At 39.0% G+C, this 23,120-nt stretch overlaps 1 protein-coding gene across 1 annotated transcript in view; it reads right to left on the reverse strand.

The window, feature by feature from the left end:
• Nucleotides 1–23,120, reverse strand: part of Dmc1 (DNA meiotic recombinase 1) — a 38,959-nt gene that overhangs the window by 5,191 nt on the left and 10,648 nt on the right. Inside the window, exons 6-13 of the mRNA XM_005379261.2 lie at nt 21,218–21,270; nt 19,431–19,472; nt 18,283–18,355; nt 12,506–12,597; nt 11,930–12,003; nt 11,689–11,803; nt 11,126–11,186; nt 2,005–2,121 (exon numbers count right to left, since the gene is read on the reverse strand). Coding sequence (XP_005379318.1) covers nt 2,005–2,121; nt 11,126–11,186; nt 11,689–11,803; nt 11,930–12,003; nt 12,506–12,597; nt 18,283–18,355; nt 19,431–19,472; nt 21,218–21,270 — 627 coding nt within the window. The remainder of the gene's footprint in view (nt 1–2,004; nt 2,122–11,125; nt 11,187–11,688; nt 11,804–11,929; nt 12,004–12,505; nt 12,598–18,282; nt 18,356–19,430; nt 19,473–21,217; nt 21,271–23,120) is intronic.

A 23,120-nucleotide genomic window follows, 5' to 3' on the forward strand; every position in this document is an offset into this window, starting at 1 on the left:
CGCTTGCCAGGCAGGCGCTTTTGCCGCTGAGCTAAATCCCCAGCCCCTCATTTGTTGTATGAAGTAGAATAATGCATTCATTTATTTGTTATGAAATATTTATCAAGTACATGCTATAGACCAAATGCAGGCACTTGAGATCTGTAAGTTTAAAAATAATAGACAAAGACCCTTGCCCTTGAGGAGCTTACATTTGGGGAGAGGAAATACAGATAATAAACAATGGACATAATAAATATATCATGTGTTATATGTTAGAAAACCAGTGCTATGGGGAAAGAAAAAGACTTGAGTAAGGGAGATTAGAAGTGCGGGAGTTTGGAAGAGGCCAGTTGTAATTTTAAATCAGTAGGTCAAGACGGCCATTGTTGAGAAGGTGACATTTGATCAGACTGGAAGCAGGAGCTGACCAGGTAGGGGCCCACATGGGGAAGATCACTGCAGGCAGTGGGAACAGCAAGTGCAAAGACTCAAGCAGGAGCATCCCCGCCTGTTTATCCAACACCAGGGTGCCTGCAGTCTGTATGTCAGGAAGATCTATGATGGGACACACATCCTATGGAGTCCTGTGTAAACCAGAGACATGCATCTTTCATTCTGGGTTAAGATGGGAAGCCACTGGCAGTGGGTAAGCAGAGGAGAGATGTGATCTTATTTGTACGAAGGTTCACTCTGGCTTCTGTGTTTAAAATGGATATAGATGGACACTGTTTACCTAACTGCTTGGGGCCTTGGTTGCCTCCTGTATAAAGTGGAGATAGCAACCTTTACTTCTTAGAGTTGTTACAGATAATGAAATACTACATATAAAGCACTAGGCAAGGCCTAGTACATAGTAGCGGCTCAATGTTAGCTATTATTATTAGGATTACCACTGTCTCTACTAAAAAGGATTTTCTCAAACTGGGCATGGTCATGCACAAATGTAATCCCAGATATTCAGGAGACCAAAGCAAGAGGATCAAAAGTTCAAGGCCAGCCTGGGCAATTTAACAAGATCCTGCCTCAAAAAATAAATAAATAAATAAATAAGTAGGGCTGGGGTTGTAGTTCAGTGGTAGAGTCCTTGCCTACCTTGTGTGAGGCCCTGGGTTCCATCTCCAGTATCACAAAAATAAACAAAATCCTTTTTCTCAAGTCAAGGAGAAGTCTTTGTAAGAAATCATTAGGGCACAGCAGGAAATGGGTATAAGCTACATGGCAAACTAACTTTTGATATTTTAAACTCTGGTCCAGTTTTGCTGTATTGATTCAAGTTTATGGAAATTCAACATAACTAACCTCTGATAATTTACTGTTAAAAATGGTTGAGAAAGGTTCCCCTGAGAAAGTGATGTTTAAATTAAAACTTGTAGGGCTGGGGATATAGCTCAGTGGCATAAGCGCCTGCCTGGCAAGCTCAAGGTCGTGAGTTCGATCCCTGGTACCACAAAAAAAAAAAAAAAACCCAAAACCAAAAAAGGCCTGCATTTCACTAAATTAAAACTGGTAGCTAGGCATGGTGGCATATGCTAGTAATCTTACTGCTTGGTAGACTAAGGAAGGGCGATTGTGAATTCGAGGCCAGCCTGGGCTGCACAGCAAGTTCAAGGTCAGCTCGGGCATTGTAGTACAACCCTGTCTCAAAAACCAAAAGTAACCAAACAAACCAAACCCCCTAAAACCTGAGAAGCACATGGCATTAACCTGGCAAAAAAAAAAAAGAGAATATATTCCCGTACTCTATAATTCCTGAGAACTTGCCACCCTTTTAACCAGAATTGATGTGACTTCATTATCTACCTTCACTGTGGGCTTTGAAAGGTCAGGGACGAAGCATGTGTGTCACCAGAACCCCTTAAGGCCCCAGTACTCAGTAGGGCCTTCCTAATCACTGAATGATTTTTGAGAAGGAAATTCAAACACGTAGCATCTGCCAGTGGTGTAATTATAGCCTCTCAAGAGCAGCAATTCTGGTTAAAACCATATGCACAAGAATGTGATGAAGAATAAGAAAATATTTACCTGTCATAAATCTTGGCAATTCTCAGTTCTCCTCTTCCCTTTCGCAAGCTTATTCTTGTTGTTGAAGCATGAGCCAGAATGTGGCCCCCAATGGGTTTTTTGGGGTCTGCCTGAAAGCTGAATTAATAAAACACCTTTTCAGGTTCCATGATACGGACTATATACAGCAAGTTTAGTAATGACACGGTAATGTTTCTGTGGAGGATGGCAGGCTTGGAGTAGGTGTGTATTCTGAACAAGTAGAGGCTTGTTCGTAAGTTCTGGAGTGGGGCTGGGGCTTGGAGCTACTACCCCACTGCCACTTGGTTTAAACCTCTAAGGTTCTTATGATGAATAGTTCGTATTTTATTTGACATTTTAAAAAGAAATTACTATTGAACACACATAGAAAATGTGATTTGCTGTCTTAGGATAATTGTTGGAGTTGAAAATTTTTCTTTATAAAATACAAATAATTCATTCATCAGAAATATTTTTAATGGTCTATTATGTATTAGGTACTATTCTGGTCTAATGAATAAGAATCACCCAGCCATTTTCCATGATGCTATGTAAATGAAAAGCAGATGGAAGCCAGGCATAGTGGGCACACTTCTAATCCCAGTACTCAGGAGGCTGAGGCAGGAAGCCTGCCTCAAATTTGAGTCCATTCTGGGATACATAGTGAGTTCACAGCCAGCCTGAACCACATAGCAAGAAAAGGAGTTGAGAAAATTAGAAGGATGGGTCACTTTATCAAGCAATTTAAGGTATGGTAAAGCAATAAAGCCATCTCAGTTGGATAAAATCACTAGGGAGGTGAGCTGTCTCAATAATGCTCATAGATCAATGCCAGTCTTTTTAACAGAGTGGCTCTGAACTTTCCAGGTCATCCTATTATGGGTGGTTCTTCAGGATCTTAAAAGGACCCTATGTCCTGTAGCAACAGGTTACTTTTGGCCCTGATGGTATTTGCAAGTGAGCTGTGAACTCTGGGCCTGCAAACAATGATTTATGCTTTTCTAACGTTCTTTTCATGATCTGTCTTCTGCCTTTTTCACTCACTCTTTAATAATCTTATAGTCTTCCTCAATCCATCTCCTATTCCCTACCACTAAGCTTCTCAAGAATAGATGACACTGAATTTATCGCTGTAGCAACTGGCTACACAGTGGGTGCTCAAACATGTTTCCTGAGCTTTAGACATGGAATCTACAAAAATTTCAGGGGGAATACTGGATTGCAGAAAGATGAGTGCTTTCACAGAAAGTAAATGCAAATAAAATTGAAACCAGTTGGAAATTTCTTCAAGAGGAGCTAAGAAAGAACAGTCAGGGTTCACTAAAAGGACAGAGGGAAGTCTTAGCAGCTGTGTTAGTGCTTGTCACAGGCGGTCTCTCAATACTGCCTAGTGATTCTCCTGAATGTCACTATTTGCTGTTACCAATGTCATATCCCATGCTTGTCATTAATTACTTTGGATGAAGAGATTGAATGTCAAGAATGCTATCCTCAAAAGGAGATGAACTACACGCAAGAATAAATGATAGGATTTGCAAAAAGGTTAAGAAAACATATAGGAGGGCCGGGGATATAGCTCAGCGGCACAGCACCTGCCGGGAAAGCGCAAGGTCGTGAGTTCAATTCCAGGTACCAAAAAAAAAAAAGAAAAAGAAAACATAGGAAATATATTGTAGGATCAAAAAAGTTATCAACAGTGACTCATAAACAAAGAGGTTATATTTAATCAAAATAGTGACATAGTGTAACAGAAAATGCCCCCCCCCCCCGCAACCAGTATACTTCAGTTTCTTAGTTGCCTCAGTAATAAATAGTTCCTGTGCCAGTTCCAGTTGTTGCTGTCTCTTTGAAACGGCTGGTCACCATGATGCATGGCTGGTCACTACGATGCACGCTGTATAAGGCAGTCCCAACTGACAAGCCATTCTGCCTCTGTACTTCCCGCTTGCTTATCCCATATAAGCCCTAGAACACCAGAGATCAGGGCCTATCAACATAAATAAATCTGCCTCCAAATCCTGGGTGTCATTTTGGTGTTTCTGCCTGCTGTTGCAATAGTACATAGCTTTATCCTGAGAGAATTTCAAGTCAATTCAAATTTTGTTCATTCCATAAAAGTTCAGGATTCTGTGTAGAATTTTGATATGGCTCTTAAGGTTCCTTTAACATTTTGATAATTTAATAAAAGATATAGACTCTCCTCCAGCAAAATGCACATATACATACATACAACAATTTACACAGAAGTTTAGAAGATTCATGACCCTCCCTGCTGGTATACGTGAATAATACTAGTACAAGTAGCTAAGATTTACTGAAACCTCACTATATGGCAGACATTAGTTCAAATCATTTAATTATTTCCCTTTGCTTGGATTCCATATTTAGTAAGTAGTTACAGTTTAAAATTTGGATCCTGATAGAGGTCTACTTACAGGGTGAGGTGCTTATGGCTCGCCTGAACCAATTATGGTCGTATTTTTTTCTTCTCAATAGACTGGCCCTCTGGTCTTTTATTTATCCTAATGAACTTGATTAATGCAATTCTGTCTCTGAGAGATGGACTGGTTTTCAGTAGGATGACCAAATCAACCCTCTGCCTTTGAGGCTGACACCATGAGTTGTGGTCTCAGCATTGGATCCATGCCTGCACTTCCCAGGGGACAGTGTGCCAGCCAGATGTACTGTCTGCTAGATGAGCTTTGGACCTAGATTTGAGTTCAAATTCTGGTTTGTCAGCTGTTCAACCATTCTTCATTTTATTTTATTTTTTCCTATTCTTCATTTTAAATGGGGAATAACAACTGTACCTAACTGATAGGATAGTTGTGAAAATAAGATGAAATAATTCAGGTGAAGCATTATCCCAATGACTATAATTATCATTATTTATCTGCTTTCTTAATCCTGATTTAAACACTTATTATCTATTTACTTTGAGCTAGTTGTTTTTATGAACTTCAGTTATTTTTTGTTGTTTTTGCAATAAAATGGGAATAAAAAGACCTTATCCTTTAGGGATGTTGTAAGGAATCAAGATATACTTAATATAACTCATTGGGAGCCTACTATGTGCCAGGTAGGCTTTACTTTTATCTGCTTTACTTTTATCACAACCTTGGCATAGAAGAGCTCTTCAATAAATGGTAATTATTATTTGAATGTTTCTATTTATTTATTTATTTATTTATTTATGCCTTTTTGAGACAGGGTCTCACTATGCAGTTCAGGCTGGCCTTGAGCTCACTGCGTAGCCCAGGCTGGTCTCAAACTTGCAACGATCCTAGGTGTACACCACCACGCCCGGCTGTAAATGCTTCAGTTTAAACAGCCACTCCTTCAGTGAAATGGAAAGCAAAAAACTTTTCTTAAAATTTTCTTTTCTTGGTCTTCAAACTTTTTGACTATTCTCACAGACTTTATCAAGTCTTGAGGTGAAATACAAGAAGGTGTAATAGCACTCCACATTCTTCTAGAGGGCTTTAATTTATTTCTATTTCTGCCCAAGTTAAAACAGCATCAGAAAGCCACCCACAGCCCTCTGTTAGCTTATTCTCTTATTTTCCTTTCTTTTATGTCTTCTCCTCTCCATTCCTCCTTCCTTAGGAGACTGCGGAGTACAGCAAGGAGGAGGAGGAGGAGTAGGAGGAGGAGGAGGAGGAGGAAGAGGAGAAGGAAGAGAAGAAGGAGGACGAGAGGGAGGAAGAAGAAATGGAGATGGTGTGGGTATCGGGAGTAAAGAGGGACTAAGAGTAATCATTTCCATCGCTCTGGCTGAACAGAATGGCACAGTATACCCTCGAGGGTAGGATCCAGAATAGCCTGGCCTCCCAACTCCAAATTAGAATGCTGGCGTTGTAAGGTGTAGAGTTATAGGATGGGGTGGGATGGGAGGATAGCACAATGAGAATAGAAGAGCGTCAGCTTTCAAGCCAAAGCTACCTAGGTTCAAGTCCTGGCTTCCTTGTTTTTGTGTATGACTGGGCAAGCAGTAATTCTAATTTGAAGTTGGGAGGCCAGGCTGTGCTGGATCCTACCCTCGAGGATATACTGTGCCACTCTGTTCAGCCAGAGTGATGGAAATGATTCATCTTAGTCCCTCTTTACTCCTGATGCCGACGCCATCTCCACCTCCTCCTTCTCTTCCTTCTCCTCTTCCTCCTCCTCACTGTACTCCCCAGTCTCCTAAGGAAGGAGGAATGGAGAGGAGAAAAACATGAAAGAAAGGAAAATAAGCAGTAAGCCTGCATTCCACCTTTATAAATCAGGAATATTCATAATGCCCACCTCAACTTTTAGTCAGGACGTGAACCCTGAAGGGCACAGGCTAGGCCAAGCCAACGGGACAGCAGGCCTTCCTGGTGCCTTTGGGTACAAATGGGATTTTTAAGAAGAGGTCCATTGAGGAAAGGCTGAATGAACCAGCCCAAGAATGAGGAGGAGGCTTTGAGACTAGGGGAATGTGGGGAGAAGGGAGCACTGCCAAGAAAGAAGAATTTTTGGGTGAGAGAAGAGATGATTTTTTTAAAAAAAATATGTTTAAGAAGTTTTGTTAAGTAACACTTCCCTTCTGTCTGCTCCCAAAATATGGGGAAAAATCTACGGTTTTTCAGTATTTTGAAGATGGAATTCTGGGGTTTTTGGAGGTGGGGTGGAAAGTGATGCATCTGTATATTGAGATTGGCTTCATAGAAAGTACAGAGAAGCCCCAGGAGGCTGAGTTACATCAGGGCCACTGAGAATTACATAAGGTGATGCATGACAGCACATGGCACATGGTAAGTAATCAATGGAGTTGTCTCTTAATTAGGGGTAGGGGAGACTGAAGTTCAAATAGTTTAAATGCCTTGCATAAGGTCCCCATACTGACCCTGGTTTGATTTTTTTTCTCTACACATATGACCTCTTCATTCATACTCATGATGGTAAGTCGATAGGTGACATCCTACTACATTTGTAAGACTGCAAATGTTCTAAGATGAATTTTGTTTTAGGAAAACATACACGAGGAAGAAGATGACAACATAATGTCTTATTCAGAGCTCTTGGTGCAGCTTCCCGGTCTGCAGTTTGACTTGTTATCTCCAGGCCTTCATCAGCTGGATCTCTTCAGTTCTAAAATCTGCCTCTGTAAGCCTTGCCTAAGAGCTGCTGCTCTGTACGGTACTGCAGCTCCTCGCCTCTATAATTTTGTTTCCTTTTAATACGATGTGCCATCAAGTATAATGCATGGGATATAAGCCTCAATTATTGTCATTGTACTTGGGGACTCGTACCAATTATAGTGATATTTCCCTGACAAGCCCCAGGCGAGCTGCAGCTTGGAGTTCCTCAACACTGAGAAACAAAGATATTTTCTTTATGGGAGGTTTTCTAGTAGCATTTGAAATTCTTTAGTTTAAAACTGTCCTGCTTTTTTTCATTTAGATGTGGTAATTTCTGTGCTTTATATGAAGGCATGTATTTAATCTGTACTGTTATTATTTAATATACTTTAGAACATACTAATTATAGTGAGCCTGTTTCCTTACAACGCAGCTAGGTGGAGGAGAGGTTTCACAGCAGACTTACCCGGCAAATGCTAGCCTTTGTCAGTGTCTCTGGCTTTCTCTCTCCATTACACGTCTCCTCCTTTTTCTGACACCCTCTTCAATTATTTCCTTTCTGTCACCTCTCCATTTCTCCTTTCATTGTCTTATGGGAGTTAATATATATATATAAAAAGAAGCCCTATCTGACCTAATTTTCACCAATTCCCTTGCCTTCTAACTCCAGGATGACAGTTTGGGCCTCATCAATGTTCCCTCCCAACACCTGAAGAGAGAACATTGCTCTTTAACTTGTACTGTTTTATTTGAATGCAACCCACTTCCTCCCTCTGAGCCAATGAGTCATTTTCTCTTTTTAAAGTGAGCCTTAAAAATCTTCCATTTCTCTTCAGTTTAAAACTATTCTTTTTGTGCAGTACTTCGTGTCTTGGTTATGAAAGACCCCACAAGGCAGAAGACCACCTTCAGCCCTGAAGGACTACGCTAATATGTGCATCATACCAAGACTTAAGATGTTGAGTAAAAAAAAAAGATGTTGAGTTAAATGGACACCATTTATTTTTCTTTATGGAGATAAGCATTCTAATCTCTTTTGTTCACTAGTGAATTCCCCAAATCTTGTTAGTAGTAGGGGTTTTTTTTGTTGTTTTTTGGTTTTTTTCCGGTACCGGGAATCGGACTCACGACCTTGCACTTGCCAGGTAGGCGCTGTGCTGCTAAGCTAAATCCCCAGGATTTTTTTTTTTTTTTTTTTTTTTGGAGACATGGTCTCACTATATAGCCTAGGCTGGCCTTCAACTCACAGTGATCCTCCTGTCTCAGCCTCCTGAGTGCTAGGATTACAGGTGTGCACCACCACACCCAGCAACATAGTAGGGATATGATTGATTTTTCTCCTCCTTGATCTTTTTGTTTCTTTGTTTGTTTTTGGTGCCAGGGGTTGAACCCAGGACTTGGCACACACAGCATGCTAAGCATGCTAAGAGCATACCACTGAGATATATCCTCAGTCCCCCTCCTCAATCTTTTTAACTTCTTACGTGCCATTTGTTTTTAAAATTTTCACACTGGGCTCTCTTGTAATTATGTAGATACTCATAAAAAGTATTGAAAAGTGAGAGATATACTGGACTGCAAAAGATACAGCAATACTGTGGGGGCAAGTTTAGAAAAAGCCTAAAGAGCCAGGCGTGGTGGTGCATGCCTGTAATCCCAGTACTCCGGTGGCTGAGGCAGGAGGATCGTTGCGAGTTCAAGACCAACCTGGGCTACAAAGTGAGTTCAAGACCAGCCTGAACTGCAGGCTGTCAGAAAGACACACACATACACACACACACACATACACACACATACAAAAAAAATGCCTAAAGAGAGGCACATTCATTTCAGCACAATTTATAGAATTCACATTAGTGTGTCAAATGTCTTCTAATACCTATCTCTCTGACTCATTTTATCTGCCACTACATGATGAATTGCCCTGCTTTTAAAGTAATATCACTTTGTGCTGCAACCATCAGAGCAATAATCGACTTAGGCAAGAATCTTCAATGGATACTGAAATACCTGGTGAAAGCTTATTGCAGAACAAGGTATTCACAGTCTGAAAGTATCACCGCACAAATTATTAATTTCCCAAAGGAATTTTTGTGTCTTCTACGATGAAATTTCATAAAAACCATCTTTTATTCATGAATATCATCTTAACCACATGACCACAGTCATCTTGATAATGGGAAAACTGCCATAATGTGCCTTCTGACATAAGGAGGAGACCATAATATCATTTATGTAGTTTTTCTGTTAAAAATGTTTAAGATTTCAAATAATGGGGGGGGACGGGTAGCACATGCCTGGAATCCCAGCACTAGGGAGACGAAGGCAAAAACACCACAAATTCAAGGCCAGACTGGGCTCCCTAGAAAACCTCTATCCCAAAAAGGAAAAAAAGTTTCAAATAATGAGAAAAACATTGATTGCAAATTAAGGGACATTGTAAAATAGTTGGCTTGCTCTTTAAAATGTCAATGTCAAAGCTCAAGGAGTGTTGGGATTAAAGGAGTCTAAAGAGATAAAACAGTTAACATGTAATATATGCTCCTCAGTCGCTCTGATATAGAGAGCAAAACAACAAAACCCCACAACTATTTAGGACTCTCTGAGACAACTGGAGACACGCAGACAGAACTGCAGATTAGATAACACTACATATTATGCCAATGTTAAGTTCCCTGAATGTGACAATTATATTGTGGTGATGTAGGAGACTATTCTTGTTCTTAGAAGAGATATGCTGAACTATTAAGAGATAAAGTGTCATGGTAACTGCAAATACTTCTCAGTGGTTAGGGGGAAAACACCTCCCAAACAGCTCACATAAACAATAATATAGATGCACGTGCATGTATACATATGAGTATGTGTGTGAATGGATAGGCAAAGAGATTTTATAGATACACACACAAGAAAATGTGATAAAATAATCACTGATAAATCTAAGTAAATGATATATGTGTATTTATTGCCCTAATCTTGCAACTTTTCTCTGATTAATTTTTTTGTAAGTAAAAAATTATTTAAAAAAAATTTTTTTAAAGCAGCATTAACTCAGGGTTATTTTGACTGGCTTATTCAGACCCATAATGCTCAAAATTTTGGATAGTGACAATTAAAGTCTCTTTGAATTTTCTATTCTTTTTTTTTTTTTTTTTTTTGTCTTTTTTTGAGACAGGGTCTTGATGTGCAGCTCAGGTTGGCCTTGAGCTCACTTTGTAGCCCAGGCTGGTCTCGAACTCACAACAATCCTCCTGCCTCAGCCTCCCGTGTGCTGGGATTACGGGTGTGTGCCACCATGCCCGGCTGAATTTTCTATTCTTACTATCCCATTTTAGCCTTCCTTACCTTTTTCTTCCCGGCCACCTTCCAAGCAGACCTGTCAGTGGTTCTGCTATATGTATACATCAGCAAGTTCTGAATATGCCTCATGTAGACTGAAATTCTGTTTCTCCAAGCAGGAGACTTCTCTCCATTGCCTCTTTCAAGGCTATCACATGAATAACATCTCTTTCTTTCTTTCTTTTTTTTGGAACCAGGAAATGAAGTCAGGACTTTGCACTTGCCAGGCAGTCACTTGTGCCGCCCAGCTACATCCCCGTCCCCTCACATGAGTAACCTGTAGAAAGCCTGCTTTTTTGTTTTAAGGCTACCACTTAGTGCAGTAGAAACCCCTTGTGTATCAGAAATGTAACTTTTTATTTCCCTAGGGTCTTTTTCTCACTGTCCTCCAATATTCTTTGAGTCTTAGAGTGAAGTATAGCCCACAGCACTGCTGAAAATGATTTAACTGTTGCTTTATTCTACAAAGAACTACAGAAAAATAGATTCTGGATAACAAATGGGTGATACTTACAATTATGAAGTAAAACACACTGTGCAATAGTGATTTGTAGGATATATGTGCCCCTAACAAGGCTGATTATTTTGAAATTATTTTATTCTATACTCTAACCCTGTTGATAATAACCTCTGTAAAATAGATTAACCTCTATGAAAAGGTGACTATTGGGGCTTACGTCATAGTTGCTCCAGGATCAGCAGTCATTTGATTGGTCACAAAAACAGCCACATTATATTCTGTCAAGAAATGAAAGTAAGAAATTAAGAGATGGACAATAAAAATATAAAGTCCACTGTTTCAGAATTTAGAAATATTGTAACATTTTATAAATAAGATCATATTCTTATTTTTTCTGATAAATTAATTTATTTAAAGTTACTATCATTATTATTTAGGCCAGAATCAATATTTTTTTCTTTTTGTCTTTTTGAGACAGGGTCTCGCTGTGCAGTTCAAGTTAGCCTTGAGCTCACTTTGTAGCCCAGGCTGGTCTCGAACTCACAGTGATCCTCCTGACTCAGCCTACCAAGTGTACCAGGGATTACAGGTGCACTGGGATTACAGGCGTGCACCACCATGCCCGGTCCAGAATCAATTTTTATTTAAAATAAGGAGTTGTATTTCCATGAAGGTAACTTTAAAAAACATTACCTTCTGACATTATTGTAAGCTTCTCTGCAATCCGAACACAGTCACATATGCTATTCTGATAGTGTCATTTTACTTTAAAAGATCTACCTTCTGAGATTTTTTGAAGTCTGGACAACATCTGGGCCAATTTTTGTTGCCGCTCAGCCAACTCCCCACGACCACTGAAATCCACTCGGAAAAGTGCCATTATTGAATCAATGATCTGCACAGGATTAATGTAAAAGTAAAGATGCACTTGGAAATGGAAGGAAGAAGTCCATGTAAATAGAAATCAATAGACTAATCTACTGAATAGCTCTGTGAGTGAGCTGTATTTAGAAACCTATACCAGCAGCTTGAAGATGCCAGCTTCTTCATGGAACTTCGCTGCTACATAATCAAGTAGCTCCATCTGATGTTCACCTGGCGGGAAATGCAGTGAGAAAATGTTATAAAAGCCAGCATAAACAGAGGCTAAGATTATTCATGTCCTTGGGAGTCAGGAAAAGAGGTCCTTGAAGGGCTCTCTTAATTGCTCATGGCTTTACTACATAAACATGACTGCATATTCTGCCTTAGGGTACATGGCAAATGCTCACTTCACGAAGAATGTTGCTCTGGGTGGTGGGGGTGTAGCTTAGTGGCAAAGCAGGTGACTAGTGTCTCCAGCGAGGTCCTGGATCCAATCCCCAGTACCCACACACAGACCATGCACACCCACACACAGAAGAATATTACTCAGCATTTTAAAGACAAACAATAATTTGAGAGTACAGTATTTTAGCATCTAAGGATTTAAAAAAATGATAAAATTTGAGGACTAACTTGCACAAAAGTGAGATAAAATGAAAAAAAAATTTGAAAGTGTTGTCTCACTCAGAGTAAATCAGTGCTGCCCAAGCATCCCCTTGCTCAGAGCCCTTACTAGTATATGCACGTGCATACAGTACGTTGTCCAGTACAGCATCATGGTCCACGTTGAAGCGATCAGCAATGTCCCGAAGGCGATCTGGACGACTGGAGTGTACCAAGATTAAGGATCCAATACATCAATTCTCAAAAGAGTTTAGACAACAACTACAAAATGTAATGCCTTAAGTACATAAAGTAACTCTGAGGCAAAACATAGTATCTGAAAAGGTATTCTGAAAGATGCCAGTAATCACTTAAATTTTGTACTAGATTTTACTCTTTGTAAGAGCCTCAATTTACCTTAGAATCATAGAAATGGTCTTATATATTAAATTATCAAATCTTTAAAATAAGTTTAAAAGCCAGTTGATACGATATGTATTTAACAGAAGAGGGCACTGACAAACATATTAGGCAAATGATTCAGGATTATGAAGTAAAACAGTTAAAAGAAAAAAGTAGAAGTTAAGGTTTGTGAATCTCTTTTGTTCTCAGTTCTATAAAAATAGATCTAGTCTAGAAAGATAATATCACTGAATTATAATTCAAATCACTGCAAAATGAGTTCACTCTTCATACTCCTCATCTTTTAAAAATGAAATAGTTAACAGCCTGGCATGGTGGTGCATGCCTGTAATTCCAGCACTTGGGAGGCTGAGGCAGGAAGATTGCCGCAAGGTCGAGGCTAGCCTCGGCTACATAGTGAATTCAAGGCCAGCCTGAACTACAAAGTGAGTCCCTGTCTCAACCCCTTCCTAAAAGAAATAGTTAATACTATACCATTAATCATGTCGCCAACAAAGGATAAATTTACCTATATGAACCAAAAGGTCAAAAAAGTAACCATGAAGGTCCAGAAGGAAATGATCAGCCCATAATTTTTGGCTTTTATACAGTTTTAAGCCAATCTTCTTCTAAAGGAGTTACTAGCTTTCTAAAATGAATAAATTCATAAGGAGGCAAATTTAGTATATAGGCAAAGATACTTTAAAATATGCTAATAACTACAAGCATCTAAGAACAACAAAAGAGTAGTAAACATTTTATTGTTAGGCTTTTGATGATCCTAACAGTATGCCCGAAGTGAAATGATGAAATTTAAATGTATATCGGTAATCCTATTTCACTTTCATTTACACTGTTTAACACTGACTATGAATTATTGTAAAGCAAGGACTATGTCTAGCTAGGCATGGTGGTGCACACCTGTAATCCCAACACTTAGGAGGCTGAGGCAGAAAGATTGCTGCGAGTTCCAGACCAGCCTAAGCTATGAAGTGAGCTCAAAACCAGCCTGAACTACATAGCAAGACCCTGTCTCAAAGAAGACCAAAAAGAAAAAGGAAAAAAAAAAGACTATGTGTAATTTTTTTTTTTTTTTAGTGCTGGGGATCAAATTCAGGGTCTTCCACGTTAGACAAATTCTCTACCACTAAGCTATATCCTCAACCCTTATAATCTTATTTGTGACACTTGCAACTTGTTCAGTAAGTGGTGAATTGAATGTCTTTAGGATTTTCCAGCCATGTATGTCTTAATACACTATGGTTTTGTGTTTTGAGCTTCAGTGACACCCACTGACATTTTCCATTGCTACTGAGTATATATTCAGTAGATTCTTTGGTGGAAAAGTCAAAGCAAATTAGAATTAGAAGAGGCAATACAAATGTTTTTACCATGTCAGTTCCTACAAAATCTAGACACTATGCAAGCAGGAGTGTGGAAATTGGACTTACATTAAAGGAAAGCTCAAATTTATAAAGATTTACTAACTGATTACCACGTGATAGCGATTACCATATTTAAGAGTAATAAGACTATCTACTCCCTAGGTAAACTTAAAACATAAAAAGACAAAATATGAACACACAAGAAGAGAAATATGGAGACAGAAGTACATGTGTGAGAGATACCAAAAGGATGACATTTCACCGTGGCCTTGACACAGCACCTCCCCAACCTGCATATAACTTAGTTCCTAACTTTCTTCCTAACTTTTACCCTTCTTGATAAAATCCAAATTGCCCAGCCAGTGGCTGTTAATCTGTAAGAACAATTCCTGTCTCTACAGATAATCCTTAACTCTTTCTGAAGGTAGCTTAACTCCAGTCGAGCCCCTCTTGCTAAAGCTCTACGCGTTCCTCCCTCCTTCTGTAGCCTCACTCAGTCTCCTTATATCTTTCACTTCCCAATAAAGTCTTCTGCTAATAATTCTTTAGTTTTCTTTCCTATGAGTTTTGGTGGTGGTGTTTTGTTTTTTCAGTACTGGGGATCAAATTTAGTGGTATTCTACCACTGAGCTATCCCCAGCCCATTTTAGAATTGTGAGATAGGGTCTTGCTAAGCACAGTAACTAAGATGCCCAAAGGGACTGGAATTTATGACTCTTCTACCTCAGCATCCCTCAGTGCTGGGACTACAAGTGTCAGCCACTGAGCCCAAGTTCTACATGAAAATTTTAGAAAGCAAATTCTATAACAGATCAAGAAGGACAAGTTTATTTTTTGAATTGGGTAAGTAAGAGAAAATTAAATATGAGAGGCTTAAATGATTTATATAATTCAGAAAGGCTGCAAGAGGGGTATAAAGGGGACAAAAACCCAATACAATAGAGACAGCATGCAAATTTCGTTAGTGCTACCCAAATTAACATTCAAGAGTGGAGCAAAATAAAGGTATTTTCAGACATAGCAGGGCTCAAAGTTTTACCACTTGGCGCTCTCTCTTTCTCTCTCTCTCCTTCTCTCTCTCTCTCTCTCTCTCTCTCTCTCTCTCTCTCTCTCTCGTTCAGTACTGACTCAGGGTCTTCATGCTGAGCTACACCCTCAGTCCGTTTTAAAATTGTTATTTGAGACAGGGTCAGGTGGGGATTGAACTTGCAATCCTCCTGCCTCAACTTCTCAGAATGCTGTAATTATAGGTGAATTCCACCAGGCCCCTTCAATCTGGTTTACTTTATTTTTCTGAAAGAAGTTCTTAAGTAAGTACTACAGCAAACTAAAAATATAGGAAAGAATAATTTTAATATACAAAAAAAATGAAAATTAGTTTATTTTCCAGGTCTTGAAAGAATTCACCTTGGCTGAGTGTGGTGGTGCACACCTGTAATCCCAGCATTCTGGAGGCTGAGGCAGGAGGGCTGTTGTGAGTTTAAGACCAGTGTGGGCTACAAAGTGAGTTCAAGGTCAGCCTGAACTGTCTCAAAAAAAAAAAAAAAAAAAAAAAAAAAAGAAAGGAAAGAAAAAAAAGAAAGAATTCATCTTGACAGCTAGATAGGGGACCTTTTTTGTTTGGTTTGGTTTTTGAGATAGGGTCTCACTGTATAGTTTAGGCTGGCCTTGAACTCACTATGGTAGCATAGGCTGGCCTCAAACTTGTAGGAATCCTCCTGCCTCAGCCTCGCAAGTGTTGGGATTACAGGCATGTACGACCATGCCCAGTGAAAATTAGTTTAAATAATGGTTGATATATATATATGATGTTTTCAAATTTTAAGAAGACTATACACAGAGGAAGTGAGATTATTTCGAATATATTTATTGCTTTTTTTTCTTCTTCCATCCCCTGGCCAATTCTACACTGCTTTACTCCCTGACTGTATGTTTGCAAAAAGCAAAAAGCTTCCATCACCTTAGCTTCTGCAAATGTTACCTTGAACACCTGATTTCTAATCTTAATGATGTTTCTCAGTCTGCACCTTCCAAAGTTTTCATTACCAACTACTCTCTTCTCCTTGAAACTTCCCTTTAGCATGTGTATGTACACAAAGCACCTAGAAGGACACATCCAAGCTGCTGCTGATGGCAAATCCCTCTGCTTCCTGTGTTTTTGTTTCGTGTAATGTACACATTAATTTTTTAAGAATAAAGATTATTTTATCTCCCCCCCCCCAAGAACTTTTCCTTTAGTTTGGCTTTTACAACCAGATTTCCTACTTCTTTTGTCTGTGTAGGTTCTTCTTCTTAAATATAGCACACCTCAAAGTTAGGCTGCCAGTTCTCCTCTCTTTTCTCTTTTAAGCTCTTTCTTCTCCTTTGCTTAATCCATCCGTATCTTTGCCCCTACTCCTTTCTCAAGCTGAGTCCAACATTTCCAACTCTCATCTTTTGTTTGTTTTGTTGTTGTTGTTTTGTTTTGTTTTTTGAGACAGGGCCTCGCTATGTAGTTCAGGCTGGCCTTGAACTCACTGTGTAGCCCAGGCTGGCCTCAAACTCAAGGTAATCCTCCCACTTCAGCCTCCTGAGTGCTGGGATTACAGGTGTGCACCACTATGCGCAGGCAGCTATCATCTTTATATTCTTCCAGGTCTCACACTCAACAAATGAAAAGGAAACACTGCTTTTTTCTGAAATATAATGTTCTCAATTCTATCATTAGCATCATTTTTCTCCCAGTATCTAGGCAAAAACCCTGACAGTGGTTTCTCAAACCTCTCATTCTCTTGTCTACAAATACAGTCATTAAGTCCTATCAATTTTCCTCTCTAATATTTCTTGTCCTTTTCTTTTTATTCTTGCTGCTGCCAACCAAGATCAAGTTGTCATTACTTGCCTACAATATCACAAAAGGATCCACTGACACCTACTCTCATGTCAAAGCCCTTCATATCTAAGACCTAAATTACCTTTCTAGCCTTGCATTCTGGAATACCTTGATTTCAATCAAACCGCATTTCTTTCTGTGACCCAAACAGCCTTTGCCCTTTTCTTCCTTTGCTTTTGCTCTCCTCATCCTTTTCCCTTTATTTGAGACTATGAGTCTGAATCAATCATCTTCTATCTACAAAAGCAAGAAGATTAAAGGTAGGAGAAGGAAGGAAGATTAAGAATGAGTTAGAGCTGGACATGGTAACATACACCTGTAATCCCAGCATTCTGAGGCAGAGGCAGAAGGATTGCTGTAAATTCTAGGCCAGTCTTGGCTACATAGTGAATTCAAGGCCAGCCTGAGCTACATGGCGAGACCCTGTGTGAAAAAAAAAAAAAAAGAATAAATAAATAAAATATGTCCCAAGCACATTTTTTAAAAAAAATGAGTAAGAACCAGGTACGGTAGTGCATGCCTGAAATCCCAGGACTTGGGAGGCTGAGGCAGAATTGTGTGTTTGAGGCTAGCCTTGGCTATACAGTGAATTCAAGCCACCTTAGAAGGACCCTGTCTCAAACAAACAAACAAACAAGAAAGTATCATTTTTTTCTTCTGTATTTGTTTTGTCAGCTTCATACCAAACCTATGGGAAGTAAAATATTAAATAAAAAGTGATTTGAGAATTTGACCAGTAATTTGTTTTCCCCCTTGGCTTTTCTTTTGTTTTTGTTTGTTTGTTTGTTTTTCTTTGGTACCAGGAACTGAACTCACGACCTTGCGCTTGCCAGGCAGGCGCTTTGCCTCTGAGCTAAATCCCCAGCCCCTAAAAGATTTGTGTTTCTTTTTTTTTTTTTTGGTTTTTCTCCGGTACCAGGAACTGAACTCACGACCTTGCGCTTGCCAGGCAGGCGCTTTTGCCGCTGAGCTAAATCCCCAGCCCCCCCCCCCTTGGCTTTTCTTATGATTGCTTCTTTTATGGAGTGACCACAAAGATGATGTATTTCTTTTTTTTTTTTTTCTTCCAGTACCAGGAATAGAACCTATGACCTTGTGCTTGCCAGGCAGGTGCTTTGCCGCTGAGCTAAATCCCCAGCCCCAAGATGATGTATTTCAAGCAAACTCTTTTGTAGTAACATTACAGCAATGTAGTAACATTGCTATACCACACTATGTAGCAACTTATTAAATATTTAAAAAGGTTACAAAGTGTTTTCTGTATCAATGAAGATAATCTTTCCTCCTGAGTAGCCACCGGCTCCTGGAAGTTGAGCTGTTACTAGGAAGCAATGAAAACAATTCATAAGAGTGGGTGAGTTGTATACAGAGGAACATATAAATCAACATTGAATTTATACAATAACGATCCTTTAGCTTCTAAACAGCATGCTGCAGTTTCATCTTGTTAATCAGTGGTGAAACAGTAAATGTGCTGCCAAGATAGTAGTAATTCAACAATGAATTTCACTGTCTTTCACAATGGGAGATATTCACAGAAGTAAGTTCTCCCCAAAAAATGGAAGTAGAATTTAAACGTTACTAATTTCTTTTTATAAGAAAGAACACAAATATAATTTATGCTATATAACTCAGTTAATTAAGTTACCTTCAGTTAATGTTGGTTACGTCAGTGCATTCATCTTCTATGTTCTTATGTTGCCATAGTTAGCACTGTACTTCATACCAAATATCTGCATTACTTTTCGAAATCACCTTAAGATTTGGCATGCTCATTATTTCTATTTCACAGGTAAAGCAAGTTAGGGGTAAAGCTACCTGCCTAAGGTCACACAGCTACAGGCGAGGGAAGACCAGAGTTGGTTAGGTATTTTGATTCCAGAACCCTCTTCTTAAGCATTTTGCCGTATTCCTTCTACTTAAGTCAAACAAATATAGTGTCCTTAGGAAAAAAGGAGCTATCTTTGCTTAGTTTGTTTTAGAAAAAATGTTAAAGTCTCCTTTAGATTCCACCTTACTCCATGGAAAGTAAAAGATTCTAGGCCTCAACAGATGTGTCATTCTTGTAAAAAAGACAGAACAGATGGAATGGGAAAAACTGAGACAGTGGACACCTCTTCTGCCAACACTCATACACCCCCTTATACCTTCTCCGTTTTCATTCAGGTGTTCAGTGTATAGCACATACAACCGTACCTCAAACATCACACATGCAAAGACCAGTTCTTGGATCTGTGTGACCATGGACAGGTTACTTAACCTCTCTGAGTTTTGTGCTTCCTTGCAAGTTTGTTGAGATTACATAAGATTATGTAAAATGTTGGGCACAGAGTACATAGAGGTTGAGTGAAAGCTATGATTACTGTTATTATTATGTTGTTGCCATGTGTTCTTACCACAGAGGGTATGGGAGAGCTGAGTTTTTCCTGTACGAAATTCTGTGAAATACAGAAAAGGTCCTTTTAAAAATGCATAGTTTTTAGACATTTTCATAAAAATAAAATATGACTTCAGAATATTACTATTTCTTTTCCAACTGTCAAATCTCACTCCTAGGTTGGGCGTGGTGGTGCCCATCTGTAATCCCAGCACTCAGGAGACTGCGGCAGGAGGATGGTTGTGAGTTCAAAACCAACCTGGGCTAGAAAGGGAGCTCAAGGCCAGCCTGAACTGCATAGCGAGACCTTGTCTCAAAAAAAAAAACAACAACAACAAAAAAACCTCACTCCTAAAGTGCCTCTTGTAGATCTACAGACAGATTCTGCATATATCTATATCAATAATAAAAAAATAAGGTAGTTTTTCACAGATATGTCCTTTAGATAAAATTTTAAGCAAGTTTCCCATAGAAATAATCATGAAAATGAAAGTTTAGGATCCCCACTGCAAGAAAGAGAGCCTGGGTTCCATCACTGAACTGAAATCCTCAAAGGGGAGCTGAAACAAACTCAAATTGTTGGCATTGCCTGGTTACCACCAGAAGAGAATTCTTTCTATAGAAAAATTTCTCTACCTACCAGTTAGGTCCACTATACTCTCACAGATTAAAACTAAGCAATAAGCTCACAAATATCAATAAATACATGAAAAAGGAAGTCACTAGGACTGAGCTGAGTCAACAGAAATAATGGAAACCACCAGGCGTGGTGGTGCATGAATATAATCCCAGCACTTGAGAGGCTGAGGCAGGAGGATCATTGAGAGTTCAAGACCAGCCTGGGCTACAAAGTGAGCTCAAGGCTTGCCTGAACCACATAGTGAGACCCTGTCTCAAAAAGACCAAAAAAAAAAAAAAAGAAAGAAATAATGAAAACCGAAGCTCAGTGCTGTAGCACTTGCTTACCATGTATGAGGCCCTGGGTTTGATCCCCAACACCACATACACAAAAAAAGGCCAAATCCAGGCTGGGGACATAGCTCAGTGGCATAAGTGCCTGCCTAGCAAGTACAAGGTCCTGAGTTTGATTCCCAGTACCAAAAAAAGGCCAAATCCAGTTTTAATTTCCCAAGTCAACAGAAACAACAAAACATTTAGGTCCCCGAGGACATCAAATACAAAATTGTTAGATGTGGTACATAATATAGCTGTACCTGAATTGTTTAAAAAATATAGAGGATATAATCAGTAAAGAGAGAATTTTCACCTTTGTGTCTGTGGAATTTGTATGGCTTAGGCATAAGATCAACCTCATTATTCAATTATGTTTTGGAAGAATCAGAAAAAAAAAAAACCTTTATTCTCTTCTATAGTAATCACAGATACAAAGATAAAAATGTCATTATGATCCATCTGTAATCACTATTTTCATTGCACCCCAGAATGATCCTGCATCATATAATTGGGATTTCATTTCAGCCTAACTCCAAAATAGAGGACCGGGGGCGGGGGGGGGGCAGACGGTGGTGGCTGGGGATTTAGCTCAGCGGCACAGCGCTTGCCTGGCAAGCACGAGGTCGTGAGTTCAATCCCCGGTACCAGAGGAGAAACAAACAAACAAAAAAATAGAGGACCGGGGATATAGCTCAGCGGCACAGCACCAGCTTGGCAAGTATGAGGTCCTGAGTTTTATTCCTGGTCCAAAAAAAAAAAAGAAAAAAACAAACAAAATAGGAACTTAGTTGTTAAATATTCAACTAAATGTGTGTACAAAATTTCATTAAAAAATATTAAGATTCTACCTACCTCCAAAAGCTTCTGTGATTGCCATGCTTTCAATTCCACCTCCTAGCAACTTACTGGAAATAGAAAGAAAGCATTAGTAACTGGGATAGAAATAGAGAGATCAAGAAAGGAGAAAGGATTCATAAAATTAGTAACCTATCATCTATTTATCTTTTTCCATTTATTTATCTCTACAATGTGAACAGGAATTCTTGGCTGAACAAATGGTACTCTGTTCAGATCACAGGTTCTACTGTGTATGAGCAGGTAGACAAATAAAGCAATTAAGAAGCCCTGCTCTTTTTACTTCTGGGTATCGACAATGAAGGGGTTAGTAAGACCTTTCTTCACTATTCTTCTGAATGGAGTTGAAATTAGAATACGTGGTCTTAGGGTTTTTTGTGGTTTTGCAGTGCTGGGGAAGTGCTCTACTTATTGAGCTATACCTCAGCCCAGTGGTCTTAGTTATTAATTGGGTGTTTCAAATTGTGTAAGAATAACGTTTCTAAGAGTCAACTGAATATTCAATTTTTAATATTTTGAGACATATGAAAAAGATGTCAGAAAAACCCAGAGATCATCACCAAGTTTGGTTTATCTCACATAAGTCAAATTTTATGGATAACATGTCAGAACTGAGAATGTTCAAAGATGTTACAGATAGAATAACTGCTAGGTTTTGACAGGATACACTTAATTGCTATCCCAGTGTTTTAGTGCATTTAATGTTCTTGATATGAAAAGAACTAAATGTAAGTTATGATCTCTTTCATTTATTACATGTAATAAATATTATGTTAACTGTGCTAAGACCTGGTAGGAGCCCTTTAAAAACCTTAGTAGTTTCTTTTTTTTTTAAAAAAAAAAAAAAAAAACCTTAGTAGTTTCTATTAGCATGTCTCTTGGGATGTGAATACATATTGGACACAGCCTAATACAGAGATATGATGATCCAGTAAATTTACATTTACATAGTTTAAGAGAGCCATTTAAATGTAAACTGAAGAAAAGTTAGAAGTTATCCCCATACTTAATGAAGCCTGCAGACTACAATGAAGAAAGAAAATCTTGATACTGACCTGTGGAGTCTAAAAGACATGGGCTGAGAGATCATGCCCTTAGAGGCTGGAATAGGCCAAGCAACTATTAGAGAGCTTTATTTGTCCCTCCTCATCTTGAGAAAATTCACCCTGAAAGTCAATAGCTCTGGGAAATACCAGACAAAATTCATGGGTGATACATAATGTCAATAAGCTGGAAAAGCTAACCTCCAAATTCACTTGCAAGGGCATTCCAAATTATTTGGGGTAATAGAGTCTCCCTTGTAAGACTCAGGAAAGTTTAGAATTAGATATAGAAATAATGTTTTCAAATCTAGGGAGATTTAGTAATGGTGATACAAATCAAACCCAGATTACAATATCACAGTAACTTTGGCAATAATCTGTGCATATTTGGCATTTGAGATTATTTAAAGTGTAAGAGTACTTGGCCTCTGTTATGGCTTGTGTCTAGATGTGTCCCTAAAGCCTCATGCAGTCATAGGTGGGGCTTTTTCAGAGGTGGCTGAATCTAGAGTGTGTGACTGATTATGGGTATGAGTGCTACCTACCCTAAGTAGCTTGGACAAGATATAAGGGATAAAAAGAGCTGTGGTTGTTCCTTGTTTGTTTTGCTACCTACTGCCCACCATGAACTGTTTCTCCTCTGTGATGCCTGTCATGCCACACTGCCTTGGAGCCAGCCAATTAAGGACTGAAACCTCTACAAACTGTGAGCTAAAAAAACCTTTCCTCCCTTAACTTGTGGATGTTGGATATTTTGTCTCAGCAAGGAGACAAGTAACTAAGACAGCCTCTTTATCATAACAAAATAACTTCTGGATGATTATATTTATATGAAATGTACACACACACTATATATA

Source organism: Chinchilla lanigera, unplaced genomic scaffold (assembly GCF_000276665.1).
Source record: "Chinchilla lanigera isolate Chin_1 unplaced genomic scaffold, ChiLan1.0 scaffold00012, whole genome shotgun sequence".
NCBI lineage: Eukaryota > Metazoa > Chordata > Mammalia > Rodentia > Chinchillidae > Chinchilla > Chinchilla lanigera.